We start from the raw sequence: 14,931 nt of genomic DNA on the forward strand, positions 1-14,931 counted from the left end.
TCCCCTTGGCACTGTGTCTGTCAAGGGTCTCACTGAGTTGTGCGGATTGTTGCTAGGGAATGATAAAGGAGTCCCCTCCCCAGGTCAGAGGCATCTTCCTGGCTGCTGTGGTGGGCACTGCCAATGTCCAGATGGCAGACCCTGCAGGAAGTCATCCTGACAGCCCCTGGATCTACCCAGCACCTTCCATCCAGGCAGGGAAAGACATGGAGGCCCACACTGCCTGGGAGCCTGCAGATCCCACCAGGCATGGGAGCCTCCCTTCCTCTTTGCTCTCCTGCTGCTCCCCTTCCACCCTGAGGAAGGAGGAGCTCAGGAAGGAATCTTCAATGGCATAGTGAATCCAGGTGGCTCAGCTGGCCAGCAGAGTTTCAGAGAAAATGTCTGCAAATGGGAAGCTGAGTCTTTAATGGTGGCAGTTCTGAAGAGAAAGAAGGAAGAGGAGAAGCCCCCAACAGGAGTGGTCTTCTGCTCTCGTGTTCACATCTGGTGGCAGGCTGCTGGTATTGGGACAGCTGGAGGCCCGCACTGCACATCGAGAGTAACTGAATGGTTCAGCATGGCTTTGGGATGACTAAGGATGGAGCCAGACATGGTCTTGCTTCTTCTCGGAGAGACTCACCATTTTCTCTGTAACCAGAACTTCCCTGAGGCATCTCATGGCCCAAATATTCCCTCTCAGCAATGACTCTTAGTTGAAGAGACTGAAGAAAAGTGTTACAATGAGACAAAAAGGGAACACATGATTCATGTCTGCTTTTAACACAATACTTTGAAGATGTCACCACAATTTCAATCTGGCTATATTTTAAGTTCATTTTACAAGTAGACTAGTTCTCAACTAAAAATAACTGTGTGCGTTATACATTTCGACAGCTGCTTGGATTTTCCTCTGAAGGAAACAAGAATCTATATTTCACTCACATTCAGCCCAGATTTATTTTAACTCATTTGATAAAGACATAACCCATCCCTACCATCCACTAATGGCTGTGACTCCTCAAAGCCCTTGTTTTCTCCATATAAGCAATCTTATTATTATCCCCACTTTATTGCTGAGTAAACTGAGTGCTGGGGATGTAGCTCAGTGGGAGAGCACTGGACTCGCATGTACAAGGTCCTGGGTTTGACACCCAGCAGTTTTAAAAAAGCCACAAACAGTAGAATGTCAAGTTATACACAGAACTAAGAAGAGGACCAAGTTTCCTGATTCCTAGGTGCCTTTTAAAAAAACACAGAAAACTTCTTCAATGGTGTTTGGGCTAAATTCCAGGAATTCAGGCACAAAGCCTATCTCAATGCAGACAACCCTGCATCCACGTCTTTCCATTTTCTTTGTTAAAATGATCTATGTATTAGCAAATGATACACATAATTTACTTTCCAGAATAAAGAAGTAGTTACATTTTGATATTTCAAAATCTTTACTTGGCAAAATTCTTGTTGTAGAACTTAAGTTAAACAGGAAAAAAAAATCTGTATCCATACTATTAATATGATTTATGTTGACAGTATTGATAAGATTTGAAGCAATTTTCCAGTTTGTGTGATTGCAGTAAACAGAGATGATCTTTACATTTTGAAATGAGAGCTGAAAGAAGATTAAACAAACCAAACAAATAAAGCTAATTTACATTCCAGAACAATTCTATCCTGAATCTGGACCTAAGTAAATGGGCAGCTCAAAACAGCCCATCACTTCAAATATTTAGAGTACTTAAATGTTTTTTTATTATTAGGCTTATAGCTATCCTTGTGGTAGCAGCCCTGAAAGTACTATTTGTTAGACAAATTCAGTCTTATAATTAAAATATATTTTGCCTTCAACATGATTATCATTTTCTTATTTAATTAAATTAATTAATTTATTTATTTTTGCCAGTCCTGGGCCTTGAACTCAGGGCCTGAGCACTGTCCCTGGCTTCCTTTTGCTCAAGGATAGCACTCTGCCACTTGAGCCACAGTGCCACTTCTGGCTGTTTTCTATATATGTAGTGCTGAGGAATCAAACCTAGGTCTTCATGTATACAAGACAAGCACTCTTGCCACTAGGCCATATTCCCAGCCCCAATGATTGCCATTTTCAAAAGCTAAAAGTAAATAAAACTCAGAAGTTATATTTTTACCTTTTTTCCTTTGTATTTCCAGAATTCATACTGAGAGCTTTCCAGACCGTGGTTTTAGGCATTTCATCGGATATATTAATCTCAGAAGGGTCACATCTGAAATCAATGCTTAAGACAGTAAATGGCATACAAGTACATATCTCAGTCTGCAATGACCACCACCCACTGGAAAGGAAAAGACTGGTCTGAGGAAGCCCAGCTAACATCTCTACATTACTCTAGGATCAGATATGATACTGGTCTGAGGAAGCCCAGCTAACATCTCTGCATTACTCTAGGATCAGATATGAGTCTTGTCATTCCTCTTGCAGCCACTGAAGTCAGATGGGAAAGAAATAAGATGGCTGGGAATGGTGGCACACACTTGAAATTCCAGTACGCAGGAGAATAAAGAGGACTGTGGGTTCAACTGATGGAGAAAGCATAAGCAAACCTTCTTGCACAGTCCTGGTCCAGAGGAAGGCACTCAGGACCCTGGCTCCTCACTTCTCCTCTGTGACTCGCAGCTCACAGGGGGCATTCAGTACACAATGAAATGGAAAGCTTCCATGTGACAACACCCCCACCACAAGGCCAGAATGCTTAGAGCAAACCCAAACTCTCAGGGTTTGAGAACTTTACCTGAAACTGCTGTTCTTTCCAGGACTACTTAGTAACTTCCTGCTTTCTAGGGGGAATTTGTCACCCCCTATTTCTAACATTTTCTCAGCCTCCTGGAAGAAAAGGAGAGTATATCTGGGATCATTAGGATCATAATCTAATTTTTCTCTCACATTCATTATAAGAGTATAATTAGGATATCTCAGAGATTTGACTCCTCACAAACCAAATACAAATAGGAATGGGAAAGTATTTTTGAGAAAAGAATCTAAATGTGAGCCTCTAAATTGAATTATAAATCTACTAGAAAAACTGGGGACAGAACACATTGACTAACACCAAGCAGGACATTTAGCAAGGCCCACCTGGAACCCTGTAGGCCAAAGACCAAGCTTCATCAACACAAAAGAAAAACATGGAAAAGGAACCCTTAAGGAGAGTTAAGGAAGATACCAAGCAATTGCAATCTCAAATGAGGTGTTAAAAACAACAAGGCAACTGGAGACATATGAATACTGACTTTTCTTCTCATTTTTCTGTTTAAAATGTTCCATAATAAAGTATTTTCTTTAAGACAATGCCACTAATTTAAAGGAAAGAGAGAAACACATGCATATACAAAGAGGTTTAAAGTAGAATAATAGTAAAACCTAGATGTGAATCTGGCAAGTAAAAAACAAAAGGATTTGGTTATCAAATCCAAACATGAAGGGTAGATTTGAGCAAGATTCCTTTATCCATTCTCAGACAGCACCTTGGGGTGATCCTCCCAGCTCCTAAGTAAGCCCTTTGGATGTCAGACATGTTGAATTCTCATGGGGTATCCCTATGTGCCATAATATGAGACCCCGAAACGTACAGTTGGTACAAAGACTCTGACCTCTTCCTCCTTGGCCTTCTTTTTGGCATCATCCAACTTCTTCTTTTTGCTTTCAGGCATGAGGTCATCTAACCAGCTCAGTTCTCGCTTAGAGAAGCAGAGGTCCATGACTTTTCTAACAAAGACCAAGGCCAGGACCTGAAGAAAAAGTGAGTTAAAGGAGGAAAATTCTGCCTTGAATTAAAAACAAGGTCTAATTTTTATAGCAGACCAGGACATTTCAAGCAAAAACAAAAAAATCATAATAAATTTCTATGTATTGAGTTTTCTCTTTAGGACAGATACTGAGGTGTTTTTATATAGAGTATTCTAACCATTATGATAACAATCCAAGAAAACTAAGTTAAGGGGCTGGGAATGTGGCTTAGTAGTAGAGTGCTTGCCTAGCATGCATGAAGCCCTGGGTTCAATTCCTCAGTACCACATATACAGCAAAAGCTGGAAGTGGTGCTGTTTTTCAAGAGGCAGAGTGCTAGCCTTGAGCAAAAGGAAGCCAGGGACAGTGCTCAGGCCCTGAGTTCAAGCCCCAGGACTAGAAAAAAAAACTAATTTAATTTCCTCAGTGAAAAGAGAAGCCAATAATCTGCAGATGGATTTAACAGATGCCTTTTCCTGGGCTTGGGAGACTGCAGGAAAGGTCAGAGAGGAGCATATTGTTGGGGAGTTTCTGCAAGCGCTGGGCCATGGCAGGCCAGACATACCCAGCCTGAGCCCGCTTTACAGGGGATGACCGGATTTGGGAAGACCATCTTTATTCCCTTTAATCCTCTGCCTATACATGTTCCAAGTCCTTGCTTTCTGCCTGCATCATACATCTCCACCAGTTTCTCTCTCTATTCTCTGACCTACTCTGATACTCACTTCACAGGTGAGAGAACTGAGTCCCAGAGAGAGCAAGAGACTTAGCTGAAATCTAACACCTGATTTCTCCAGTAGAGACAGGCTCCAGTTACCTCTAGCTGCTACTCTATGTTCTTCCTACAAGTGCGATTTTAGCCAGAGAACTAATAATAACTTAGAACAACCTTCCTGGGTCAACTGGTATTCATCAGCTACATCTAGTGGCTGGACAAGGATGAGGCAAATAAAGCTTATTAAAATTTACTCATACCTGGGCACCTGTGGCTCATGCCTGTAATCCTAGCTACTCAAGAGGGTGAGATCTGAGGATCACAGTTATAGCCAGTCTGAGCAGGAAAGTCCATGAGACTCTTATCTCCAATACACTACTTAGAAAAATCCAGAAGTGGCACTGAGGTTCAAGCAGTAGAGCCTTGAGCACAAAGAGGCTCAGGGACAGCACCTAGGCCCTGAGTTCAAGCCCCAGGATTGGTTAAAAAACAAAAACAACAGCAATTTATTTATTTGAACATTTCTAATTTAATGACTACTTTCTGAGTAGATCCAGAGATTGATAGTATCCCTTCTAGTAGTTCCTAGGAATTTGTTATTTAAAAACAAAAACAAAAACAATCCCTAGTGGCTCATTCCTGTAATCCTAGATACTCAGGAGGCTGAGATCTGAGGATTGAGGTTCAAAGCTAGTCCAGGTGGGAAAGTCCATGAGACTCTAGTCTCCAAGTAACCAGGAGTGGAGCTGTGGCTCAAAGTGGTAGAGTGCTAGCCTTGAGAAGAAAATGTCAGAGACTATGTCCAGGCCCTGAGTTCAAGCCCCTTGACAGACAAAAAATAAATAAACAAAAATCAAACCCTTTGATCTTTGAATATAATACACAAATATAAAGCCCTAAAGTTACTTTAATAAAATTGAGAAACCCATTTTATACATGCACCTAAATGATTAGAAAAAAATAAAAATAGAATTACCATATGATCTAGCAATTCTGTTCCTGGGTATATTCCCCAAGGGACGGAAAGCAGGGACACAAACACATATTTGTGTACCATGGTCACAACACATGAATCAAAGTGGCCCAAAGGTAGAAGCAATACAAGAATCTGTTGGCAGCTGAGGGAAAAACCAAAATGTGATCTATGCCTACACTGGAATAATATTCAACCTTGTTCAAGGATGGAAATTCTGACATGCTACACCATAGATGAAACCTGATAATATGTGCTAAGTGAAATAAGCTAAAAGGACAAATATGTAGGACTCTACTTACTGGGGGTACCTAGAATAATAATTCACAGAGACATAAATTAGAATGGTAGTTTCCCAAGGATTGGAAGAGAGAATGAAGAATTATATTTTAATGTGCACACTGTTTTAGTTTTACAAGATGAGTAAGTTCTGGAAATGGATGGTGGTGATAGGTCAACAATGTGAGTGCCCTTAATGCTAGTGCCACTAAACCATACACTGGAAAATCATTAAAGTGGGAATCCTTGTATGTATTTACTAAAACTTTAAAAACAACAATAGCTATGTACCAGTAGCTCACACCTGTAATTGTAGCTATTCAGGAGGCTGAGAGCTCAGGATCATGATTCAAAACCAGCCTAGGCAGGAAAGTCTGTCTCCAATTAATCACCAAAGAACTGGAAGTGAGGGGCTGGGGATATGGCCTAGTGGCAAGAGTGCTTGCCTTGTATACATGAAGCCCTGGGTTCAATTCCCCAGCACCACATATACAGAAAACGGCCAGAAGTGGCGCTGTGGCTCATAGTGGTAGAGTGCTAACCTTGAGCAAAAAGAAGCCAGGGACAGTGCTCAGGCCCTGAGTCCAAGGCCCAGGACTGGCAAAAAAAAAAAAAAGAACAGGAAGTGGAGCTGGCTCAAGTGGTAGAGTGCTATTTTTGAGGAAGAACCCCAGGGACAATACCTAGGCCCCAAGTTCAGGTCTCGGGACTGGCGAGCTCGTACACGCACAAGTAAATTATGTTAAAACAAAGCTCACCATCATCGGGAAAACAATAGCAGCTGGTGATGCCTTGATGGCCCAGAGCAGGACGAGGCAGGTGAGCTGGATGAGTGTGAAGAGGTGAACCTTGCGTAGTGGCACGTGCCGCAGGTAGATAAAGTCTGGTTGGTGCTTTGCTGGCATCCCAAAAAGCTTCAGGCGATCAAAGAACTGAAAGGGGGAAACGGGCATTTATTTTCGGGAGCCTTCTCACCTGCTCTGAAAATATCACTTGCACTGGACAGAAATGGAAACTGAAAGGCAATCTGGCCTGGACTGGTAAGTGACAGTCAAGATGTGAAGCCATCTTGTCTAATTCTAGGTTTTAACTTCTTCCTCCTCTTCTGCATCACGGCTCCTGATAGAGCTTTCTTAAAAGAGTGGCCAAGAGGATAAGCCAATAGCATGTTTCTTCTTACTACCAAAGCACTCTCTTACCTTTTTTTGAGGGATTTGCAGCTAGTCATTAATGATTAAAAGTGAAAAGATCAAATGAAACCACAAAACATTCTGGATATTAAAATTACACTCATCATTATAAAAGAAAACATAGACCTAGAGATTGAATAATTTGTCAAAGTTATAGTAGAGCTCAGGCCATAAGAATAGCCACTCAACATTCCATATAAAGAAAAAACATGTACAACAGAAGCTAAGTTATACCATGTAAGGTACTCAAATTATTGATGAAGACTCCGCTTTTTCTCAGTTTCACAGTCTCAAAGAAATGGACTGATGTGGGGAAAGCAGAAAAGAATGGACATCTGTTTACCTGGGGCAACTCCTTGTATTCCTCAGTGTGTGTGTGTGTGTGTGTGTTTATACCAACATATCCTAAAGTTAAACTCCCTTCTCTCACACTTTACCATTAAATCTTGAGTTGTCCATATGTGAAAGACAGTTTGATACTTAACTGATTTTTCAGAACCAGGTTTACCAGCATTTAGCAAAGCACCTAGTATTTTTTAACACATGGTAAATAATTGTTAGATAATCAAGTGACGGGGGGCTGGGAATATGGCCTAGTGGAAAGAGTGTTTGCCTTGTATACATGAAGCCCTGGGTTCAATGCCCCAGCACCGCATAGAAAACGGCCAGAAGTGGTGCTGTGGCTCAAGAGGCAGAGTGCTAGCCTTGAGCAAAAAGAAGCCAGGGACAGTGCTCAGGCCCTGAGTTCAAGCTCCAGGACTGGCAAAAACAAAAACAAAAACAATCAAGTGACGGGAAGTACACTCATGCTGACCTAACTGTATTTTGCTGTATTGTCCAAGAAATTTCTAAAATAGCCCAGCTTTCAAGAACTGATGCTCAGCACAGGTAGCTCACAGCTGTGACCCTAACTACTCAGGAAGCTGAGATCCAGAAGACTTGAATTCAAAGCCAGCTCAGGCAGAAAAGTCCATGAGATGCCATCCAGCAAAAATCCAGGCTGCAGGCATGGCTCAAGTGGTAGAGCATCAGCCCTAAGACAGCAAGCTGAATGAGCATGCGGCCCTAAGTTTAAAAGCCAGTATCAGAAAAAAAAAAATAGTGCTTTTCTTGGAGATCTGTCCAAGGACAGGCAACTTCACCTACCTGAATTCCCTGAAGTGAAGAAACTCCCATATAGAGGAAAACTCCATAAAGCACTGGCATCGGAATAAACTGTCAACCAAAGGAAAGAAAGACAAAATTAAGTTTGGTATCACTGTATATTCAAAACTATCTCAACTTTATAATCTCTGAGAATGAAACAAAGTCACAAGATAGCTTAGTTAACATTGCAGTTGTTTCTGCTGTCAATTTAGAAATAAAAACAGAAGCTGACAAAGATGAGGATCATTTTGCTCTGAAATGGAATTGTTAATTGTAAATTAAATAATAGGCCTCACATCTCACCCTTATTTGGCTCTTCTTCCTTCCTAGGGATGGGAAGATGGGGATAGTCACATGCACACACCTGCATACATGCGTGTCATTTTTTGTCTTTTAAATCCTCTGTAATCAAATTCATCTTCTTTGGAATTGGATGTCCTGACCAGAGACTTGAGGACAGGAGAGAGGGAATGATGTGAGGGGAAACATTATTACTTTGCACTTGAAGATACACACACCAAACAATTACGACTTTCCCATCATGTCATGTCTATCAACCTGGGTAAATCTTCAGAGCAACTCTGAAACAGGGAAATAAGGTCTACAGAACTGAGGCAAGCAAAGTCTTATAGCTGAAGGCTAAATTCAATCTGCCTTTACTCTGGGATTACAGAACATTCCCAAACATGATTCCACTTAGAATTAGAAAAATCCACAATGGATATTACATTGTTTCAGCTCTAGAGAGACTGGACATCTCAATTCAGTGACAACCTTTTTGTAGAACTATTAAGTGGTGTCAACCACCAGGTCCTTGTGGTTATATGCTTGGTACCAAAGCTTTGGTACTAGGAAACAAAGTGGAAGGGAGGCTGGAGATGAAGAGCAGAGAGTATGGGGCATGAGAAGTCAGGCTGAGGGGAAAGGGACAAGAAAATAGTTTATAATTCCTTACCACCCTCTCAACTGTCACCCTTAGAGGGCATTTGCAGGGCAGGCTGGGGTGGTTGAAACTAAAAAAAAAAAAAAAAAAGAGGGAGAAAGAAGACGAGACAATGTTCCAGAATGGTTGAGACCTGGCAATATGCCATAGAGGCTGGGAATGTGGCCTAGTGGTAGAGTGCTTGCCTAGCATGCATGAAGCCCTAAGTTCAATTCCCCAGCACCGCATAAACAGATAAAGCCAGGAGTGGTGCTGTGGCTCAAGTGGTAGAGTGCTAGCCTTGAGCAAAAAGAAGCTCAGGAACAGTGCTCAGGCCCTGAGTTCAAGTCCCAGAACTGGCCAAAAAAAGAAAAAAGCCCTAGAGCTTTCCTTCCCCCCTCCCCATTTTCCCAATGCAGATCTTGTGATTAGAGAACACTTAAAAGGCATGTGTGTGGGCAGGTATGCGCACACATGTGCACATGTGCATGTGTGTCCATCATCCCTAAAGAGGAAGAAGAGCCAACAAGGGTGGGATGTGAGGCCAGTGACTTCACTTACAGATAATCATACCATTTCAGAGCGAAATTATCTTTACCACTGTCAGCTTCTGTTTTGGCTTCTACTTCTAAATTATGGAAAGGCAGCGGAGACAAAAATAATCCACTGAATCTTCTCTTAAATGGTTCTGTTGTTCGCTTGTGGGGGTACTGAGACTTAAACTCGGGACTTTGTGCTCTTGCTTGGCTTTTTCAATTACAGCTGATGCTCTGCCACTTAAGCCATACCTCCAGTTCAAAGTGTATGGCAATATTTTGTGTTTGCTAAGCAGTATTGAGGCTTGAATTCAGGGCCTCAAACTCTCAACGCTATTGCTCATGGCTGCTGCTCTGCCATCTTTTCTTGTTGACTTACATTAGCTTTCATATTGCTAAGTGCAGGGGCCTTGGTTTAGTCTTCATTTTCCTAGACATCTAACAAGCCCTGCTGCCTCCAAACACTGCCCTTGCTTGGCTTCCCGGACACTGCACTTTGCTTATTTCCCTTCTACCACCCTGACAGCTCCTTCTGAGGTTCTATTGCTGTTTCCTCAACCCAACTTCTGAACTCTGACTCTTCTTCTCTTTTCCCAAGTGATTTCATCTGTCCCCTGGCTTTCAGTATCACCTATATGTGTTAACAACTCCCAAATTTAAGTCCAGAACCTTCCTTCAGTTGTTTCACTCAGATGACTCCAGACTTCCCACTCAAATGGTGATCATAACCCTATCCTTCACAAAATCAAAATGCAATCTCCATCTTGCTGTTATTGCATTAAGTGCTGGTGGCTCACACCTGTAATTCTAGCTAGTTACTTAGAAGGCTGAAAATGGGAGGCTTGCAACTTCAGGATAGCTCAAGCAGACATTTTTACAACCCCTTCTCATCTGAGAGCTGGGTGGGGTGCACATATCTATCATCCTAGCCACAATTGGAAGATTAAAGAGCCAAATGGAGGTGGAAGTGTATTCTAGGTAGAAAGCAAGACCCTACCTCAAAAATAACCAGTGAATAAAAGGGCTGGAAGTGTTGCTCAGCAGTTGAGCACCTGCCTAGCAAGCATGAGGCCCTGAGTTCACCTTATTACCACCAAAAGAAAAAAGTTATTTCTCTCTACCAAATGGTCAAGTCAGAAACCTAGCAGGTATCTTTGATTTTTTCCATTTTCCTCACCCCGTTCCACATCTGATCAAACATAAAGACCTTCACATCTGCTTCTAAGATACAGAAGCTATGCCTTTCATTCAAACCATCATCATCTCTCATCTGTAATAGCCTCACTGGTCTCTCTGCTTCTATTTTTCTCTCGCCTGAGAACTTGTCCTCTAAAGCCAGGCACTGGTACTCATGCCTATAATTCTAGCTACTCTGGAAGCTGAGGACTGAAGACTGAAATTCAAAGCTAGCCCTGCCAGGAAAGTCTGTGAGACTCTTATCTCCAGTTAATCACAGAAAAAAACTAGAAGTGGAGCTTTAGCTCAGGTGGTAGAGTGCTAGCCTTGAACAAAAAGAAGCTCAGAGACAGCACCCAGGCCCAGAGTTCAAGCCCCAGGACCAGCAAAATAAAAAACAAATAAACCATGTCTTCTAGACATCATGGGCCATGTGTCTAAACTCCTCAAAGGTAACTTCTACCAGTGTGGAAAAGGTTCTCCCTGATGTGGCACTACCCACATCTTCATCTCATCTCACTGAGCTCTTGACAGGACTCACCACCCTTGAGCCACAGGGCCCTGGCATTTTCTAGAATACATGCCATTCTTTCCTAACAGAGACTGACTTGACTGTTCTCCCCTCCTTCCGTGGCATCTGCCACCATCCACAATATGGTGGAGGTCCATCTTAGATTAAATACCTTCTGCCGGGCTAAATTTACCTCCCCTGGTGTGGGGATGCTAAGCTTACTCCCTTATCAGTGCTTCCCTTTTCACCCTCTCCCCTGGGCGCCCAACCCGCGGGCAGCCAAGGTGGAGCGAAGGGACACGGGCTAGCCTAAGGTGCACGTGGCCGAACGAGATCCCCTTTTCCTCCCTCCTTACCCACCAAGGAAGCCAGGCGCAGATGGATATCGGAGACGCTTTGGAGAGCAATCCGGTTTATTTGGGAGGGGCTCACAGTAATATAGTAGTGATGACGAGGATTGAGCATGAGCTGGCGATAGGCTGGCGAGCTTGTCCGTCCAAGAGCAGCTCCCAACGACCTCCCTCATGGGCTAACATCACTTCCCATAGTACTGCCCTCTGGGCAAAGCCCGCAAAAAGGGAGCACATGTGCTTGCTGGTGCAAGGTGGGGGATGGTCTCAAAGCTATCCCTTCTGGTTCCGGACCCAGAAGGAGATAGGTGTGCCTCACTTCCACACTGCCCCAGGGCTGGGGGAAGGGTGGCGTCTCGGGAGCGCTCTCCTCGCCCTTCCCCCCTTACGGCCAAGATGAATCCCCAACAACTATCTTCTCAGAGAGGCCTTCTAACTACTCTCACTGAAACAGAATATCTTTGTTCTCTATAATAACCAGAGATGACTACATATTCCCATTATAACTTATTACATTCTATAATGATCACATTTGCTTTCTTACCTGATTTTCTTGGCTACTTATTATCTGTCTTGCCCACTAGAATAAGCTCTTCAGGACAGGAATTAGCATGTGTATTTGTTTGGGGACCCTGGATTCCCAGCACTCAGCTGGCTTCCTTACAGAAAGGCACTCAGTGTCTGCCTGAGAAGTGAATGATTACCTTTAAAACAGCTGTCATGAAGACGGAGCAGCCCATCAGCACAAAGATCATAAGGCCTGTCACTCTCTGCTCTCGGATGCCCAGGAACTTGGGCTGCTCTCCAGGGGCAGCACACTCCGATTCCAGCTTGAGGCTGTTCACATGTGTGATGGACAGGACAGTTGCAGCCACAAACCAGGGCAGGCCCATAATGGAGCAGATACCTAGCATAATGCCCACCATTAGCAGGTCCAGGTGGTAGCCACAGCCTTTCTGTGAGGAAACAGAAAAATCAGTTGCCATCAATGAGCTGGCTATAGCGGGCCATATGGAAACACGAGCTAAGGGTCATAGGGCCATAGCCAAAAGAGGCATATGATCAAGGGATCTAGGACCACAATAAATCTGGCAATGCCTCCTGGCTGGAAAAGAACAGAGAAGAAAAGGGGAATCTAGCTTGTCCTGTGTATGCCAGTATCTGTTCTTAGTTCACTGGGCCCAGCTTACTCCAAGTCTCACATTGTTCTCTGGAAGAGGAACTAGAGCTCAAACTGCATCTTAACCATTCTAGGAGACATGTGTTAGAGACCAATGTTTTTCTTGAATTCTTACAACCCTCACCAGACCCTAACCACACATGGATGTAGGTAAGAGAAGAATGGAGATGTTAAGCATGTATCATCTCACTAACACATGCTCTAGAACTAACCCTAGGATAAGGCTGGAAACTCTGTGCCCAATGTGGTAATACCTGCATCTAGAAAACAGTGGCCCACGCCTGATCTGAACTTCAGGAAGACGAGCTGTACAGGTGCTGTCTCCATACATGGAGTACTACAGGGACCACCAGGAACTCTGCCTACCTACCTCCCCACGGCTTAGAGAGCAGAGTAACAAAATCTAAGCATCTTTCACATCACACCACTGTATTCCACTACAGGCTCATCTCCAACTCAATCTTTGTTACTAACAGGAAGAGAATGAAAACCCCTCATAAGCTCCTTCTGTAACTTTTTATCCAGGTTTTACAGTTCCTGGTATACATACGCTTACCCCAAAATAAAACTGTAACAGAGGCTGCCATAGCAGTCTTCAGGTGAAAACTTCTTATTACCTTCAGCTTGTGTTCCTTCCTGTTAATGATGACAGCTGTGATTTGTTGGTCCATGAAGATTAAGATAGTACAGAGGAGAGCTGGAATAATCGCAGCTATCACAGTCCACCAGGGATTGGGGCCAATGGGACTAATAATCCATCCTCGATCATCCCTTGTCGGCTAAAGGAAAAAAAAATTGAAATATTTTTGCTGGGCGCCAGTGGCTCATGCCTGCAATCCTACCTACTCAGGAGGCTGAGATCTAAGAACTATGGCACAGGTAAGCCCACTAGACTCTTATCTCCTATTAACCACCAAAAAGCCAGAAGTAGAACTATGACTCAAGTGGTAGAGCATTAGCTTTGAGCAAAAAAGCTCAGGGATAATGAATGCCCAGGTCCTGAATTCAAGCCCCAAGACTGGCACCAAAAACAAAACAACAACAAAAAAGCAACTAACAACAAAAACATTATTTTAATACTGTAACTATAACCACTAAAGAAAAACAGATTAAACTGAACACAATTTCACATCTTTTTGTCATTTGAATAGGAATCTTTTTTTTTTTTTAAGGCATGAAATAGAGCAATTTAGTATGAAATCCATGACCTGTTTTTCTTAATCCCTTTTGAAATAGTCAATCTCAATCATGAACTTCCTCTGGAATATTCATTAACTGTCTTCCCCCATGGAGTCCCCAAGTCCCTGTGCTCGACAAAGCAACTTTATCTCATCATCAACCCAAGAAAATACAATTAACAACTAAATCTGTTGTCAAAAAATAATGATTTCCAAAGATAAATAAATATAAATAACTTAAGGCTATCCTCCCCACCGCACCTCTCTAGAAGCGCCATGCATGTGGATAGCACAGATGAAGGTAAAATAGAGTCGGGAGCATGCATTTCTTGGGCTCAAAACTGGATTACTCTGAGGTCCTTCCATCAGCAGAGAAACAAATCTAAGACTGCTGAATTCTGGGACTTGCCTTACATATGACCCTCTCTCCATTGCTCCTATAAGACAATTACTCATTAATCTTATTAGGGTGTTCATGACATACCCAAATTCTCCTAGATCCTCAACTTCCACCCCCAGGTGTTGGGGTCTGGCTATACCTAAGAGGCAGGCCCCTTCTTCCGCCCTGGGGCTGCTTGGCTGTTAGTCACTCTTACCCCCTTCTGGGTTCTAATGGAAGAGATTGCAAACCAGCCCCACCTTCCGCCTCCACCACGTGTGATATCATAACAGCACAGGGCTGAGCCCAAGAGGGCGGTTCTGTGGGCCATGATCTCCACCCATAGAGGAAGTTCTGTGACATCAGTATGATGAGCAGCTTGTCAGCCTATCGCTAGTATGCAGTTAATTCCTCCCCTTCCTGCCGCCATTACTGTTATATAAACCCCTCCCCTAAGTAAATCCGTTGGAAGTTCCAGAAGCTTACCCGAGACAGCCTGCGTGTCCTGCCTCCTTATTCTTAGCAAGTGAAAGGGGTGGGGGGGCGTCTTGCGGCCACACTCGCCAAGGCTTGCACGTAGCCCTCACTCCAGCTTTGCCGTCTGCGGGACAGGCGGCTTACACTCGAGAGTGAAAGGACTACACAGGAGGTAAT

General features: G+C 43.3%; 1 protein-coding gene across 1 annotated transcript in view; it reads right to left on the bottom strand.

Annotated features, from left to right (window-relative positions):
* Positions 1 to 387: 387 nt before the first annotated feature.
* The window catches only part of Slc4a8 (solute carrier family 4 member 8), a 65,273-nt gene continuing 50,729 nt past the window's right edge, over positions 388 to 14,931 (bottom strand). The window contains exons 18-25 of the mRNA XM_048364209.1: positions 13,338 to 13,499; positions 12,245 to 12,496; positions 8,046 to 8,114; positions 6,468 to 6,641; positions 3,607 to 3,744; positions 2,748 to 2,839; positions 2,127 to 2,222; positions 388 to 704 (exon numbers count right to left, since the gene is read on the bottom strand). Of these exons, the coding sequence (XP_048220166.1) occupies positions 692 to 704; positions 2,127 to 2,222; positions 2,748 to 2,839; positions 3,607 to 3,744; positions 6,468 to 6,641; positions 8,046 to 8,114; positions 12,245 to 12,496; positions 13,338 to 13,499 (996 nt within the window). The 3' untranslated portion in view covers positions 388 to 691. The remainder of the gene's footprint in view (positions 705 to 2,126; positions 2,223 to 2,747; positions 2,840 to 3,606; positions 3,745 to 6,467; positions 6,642 to 8,045; positions 8,115 to 12,244; positions 12,497 to 13,337; positions 13,500 to 14,931) is intronic.

The sequence above is a fragment of the Perognathus longimembris genome, chromosome 1, assembly GCF_023159225.1.
Source record: "Perognathus longimembris pacificus isolate PPM17 chromosome 1, ASM2315922v1, whole genome shotgun sequence".
NCBI classification, from domain to species: domain Eukaryota; kingdom Metazoa; phylum Chordata; class Mammalia; order Rodentia; family Heteromyidae; genus Perognathus; species Perognathus longimembris.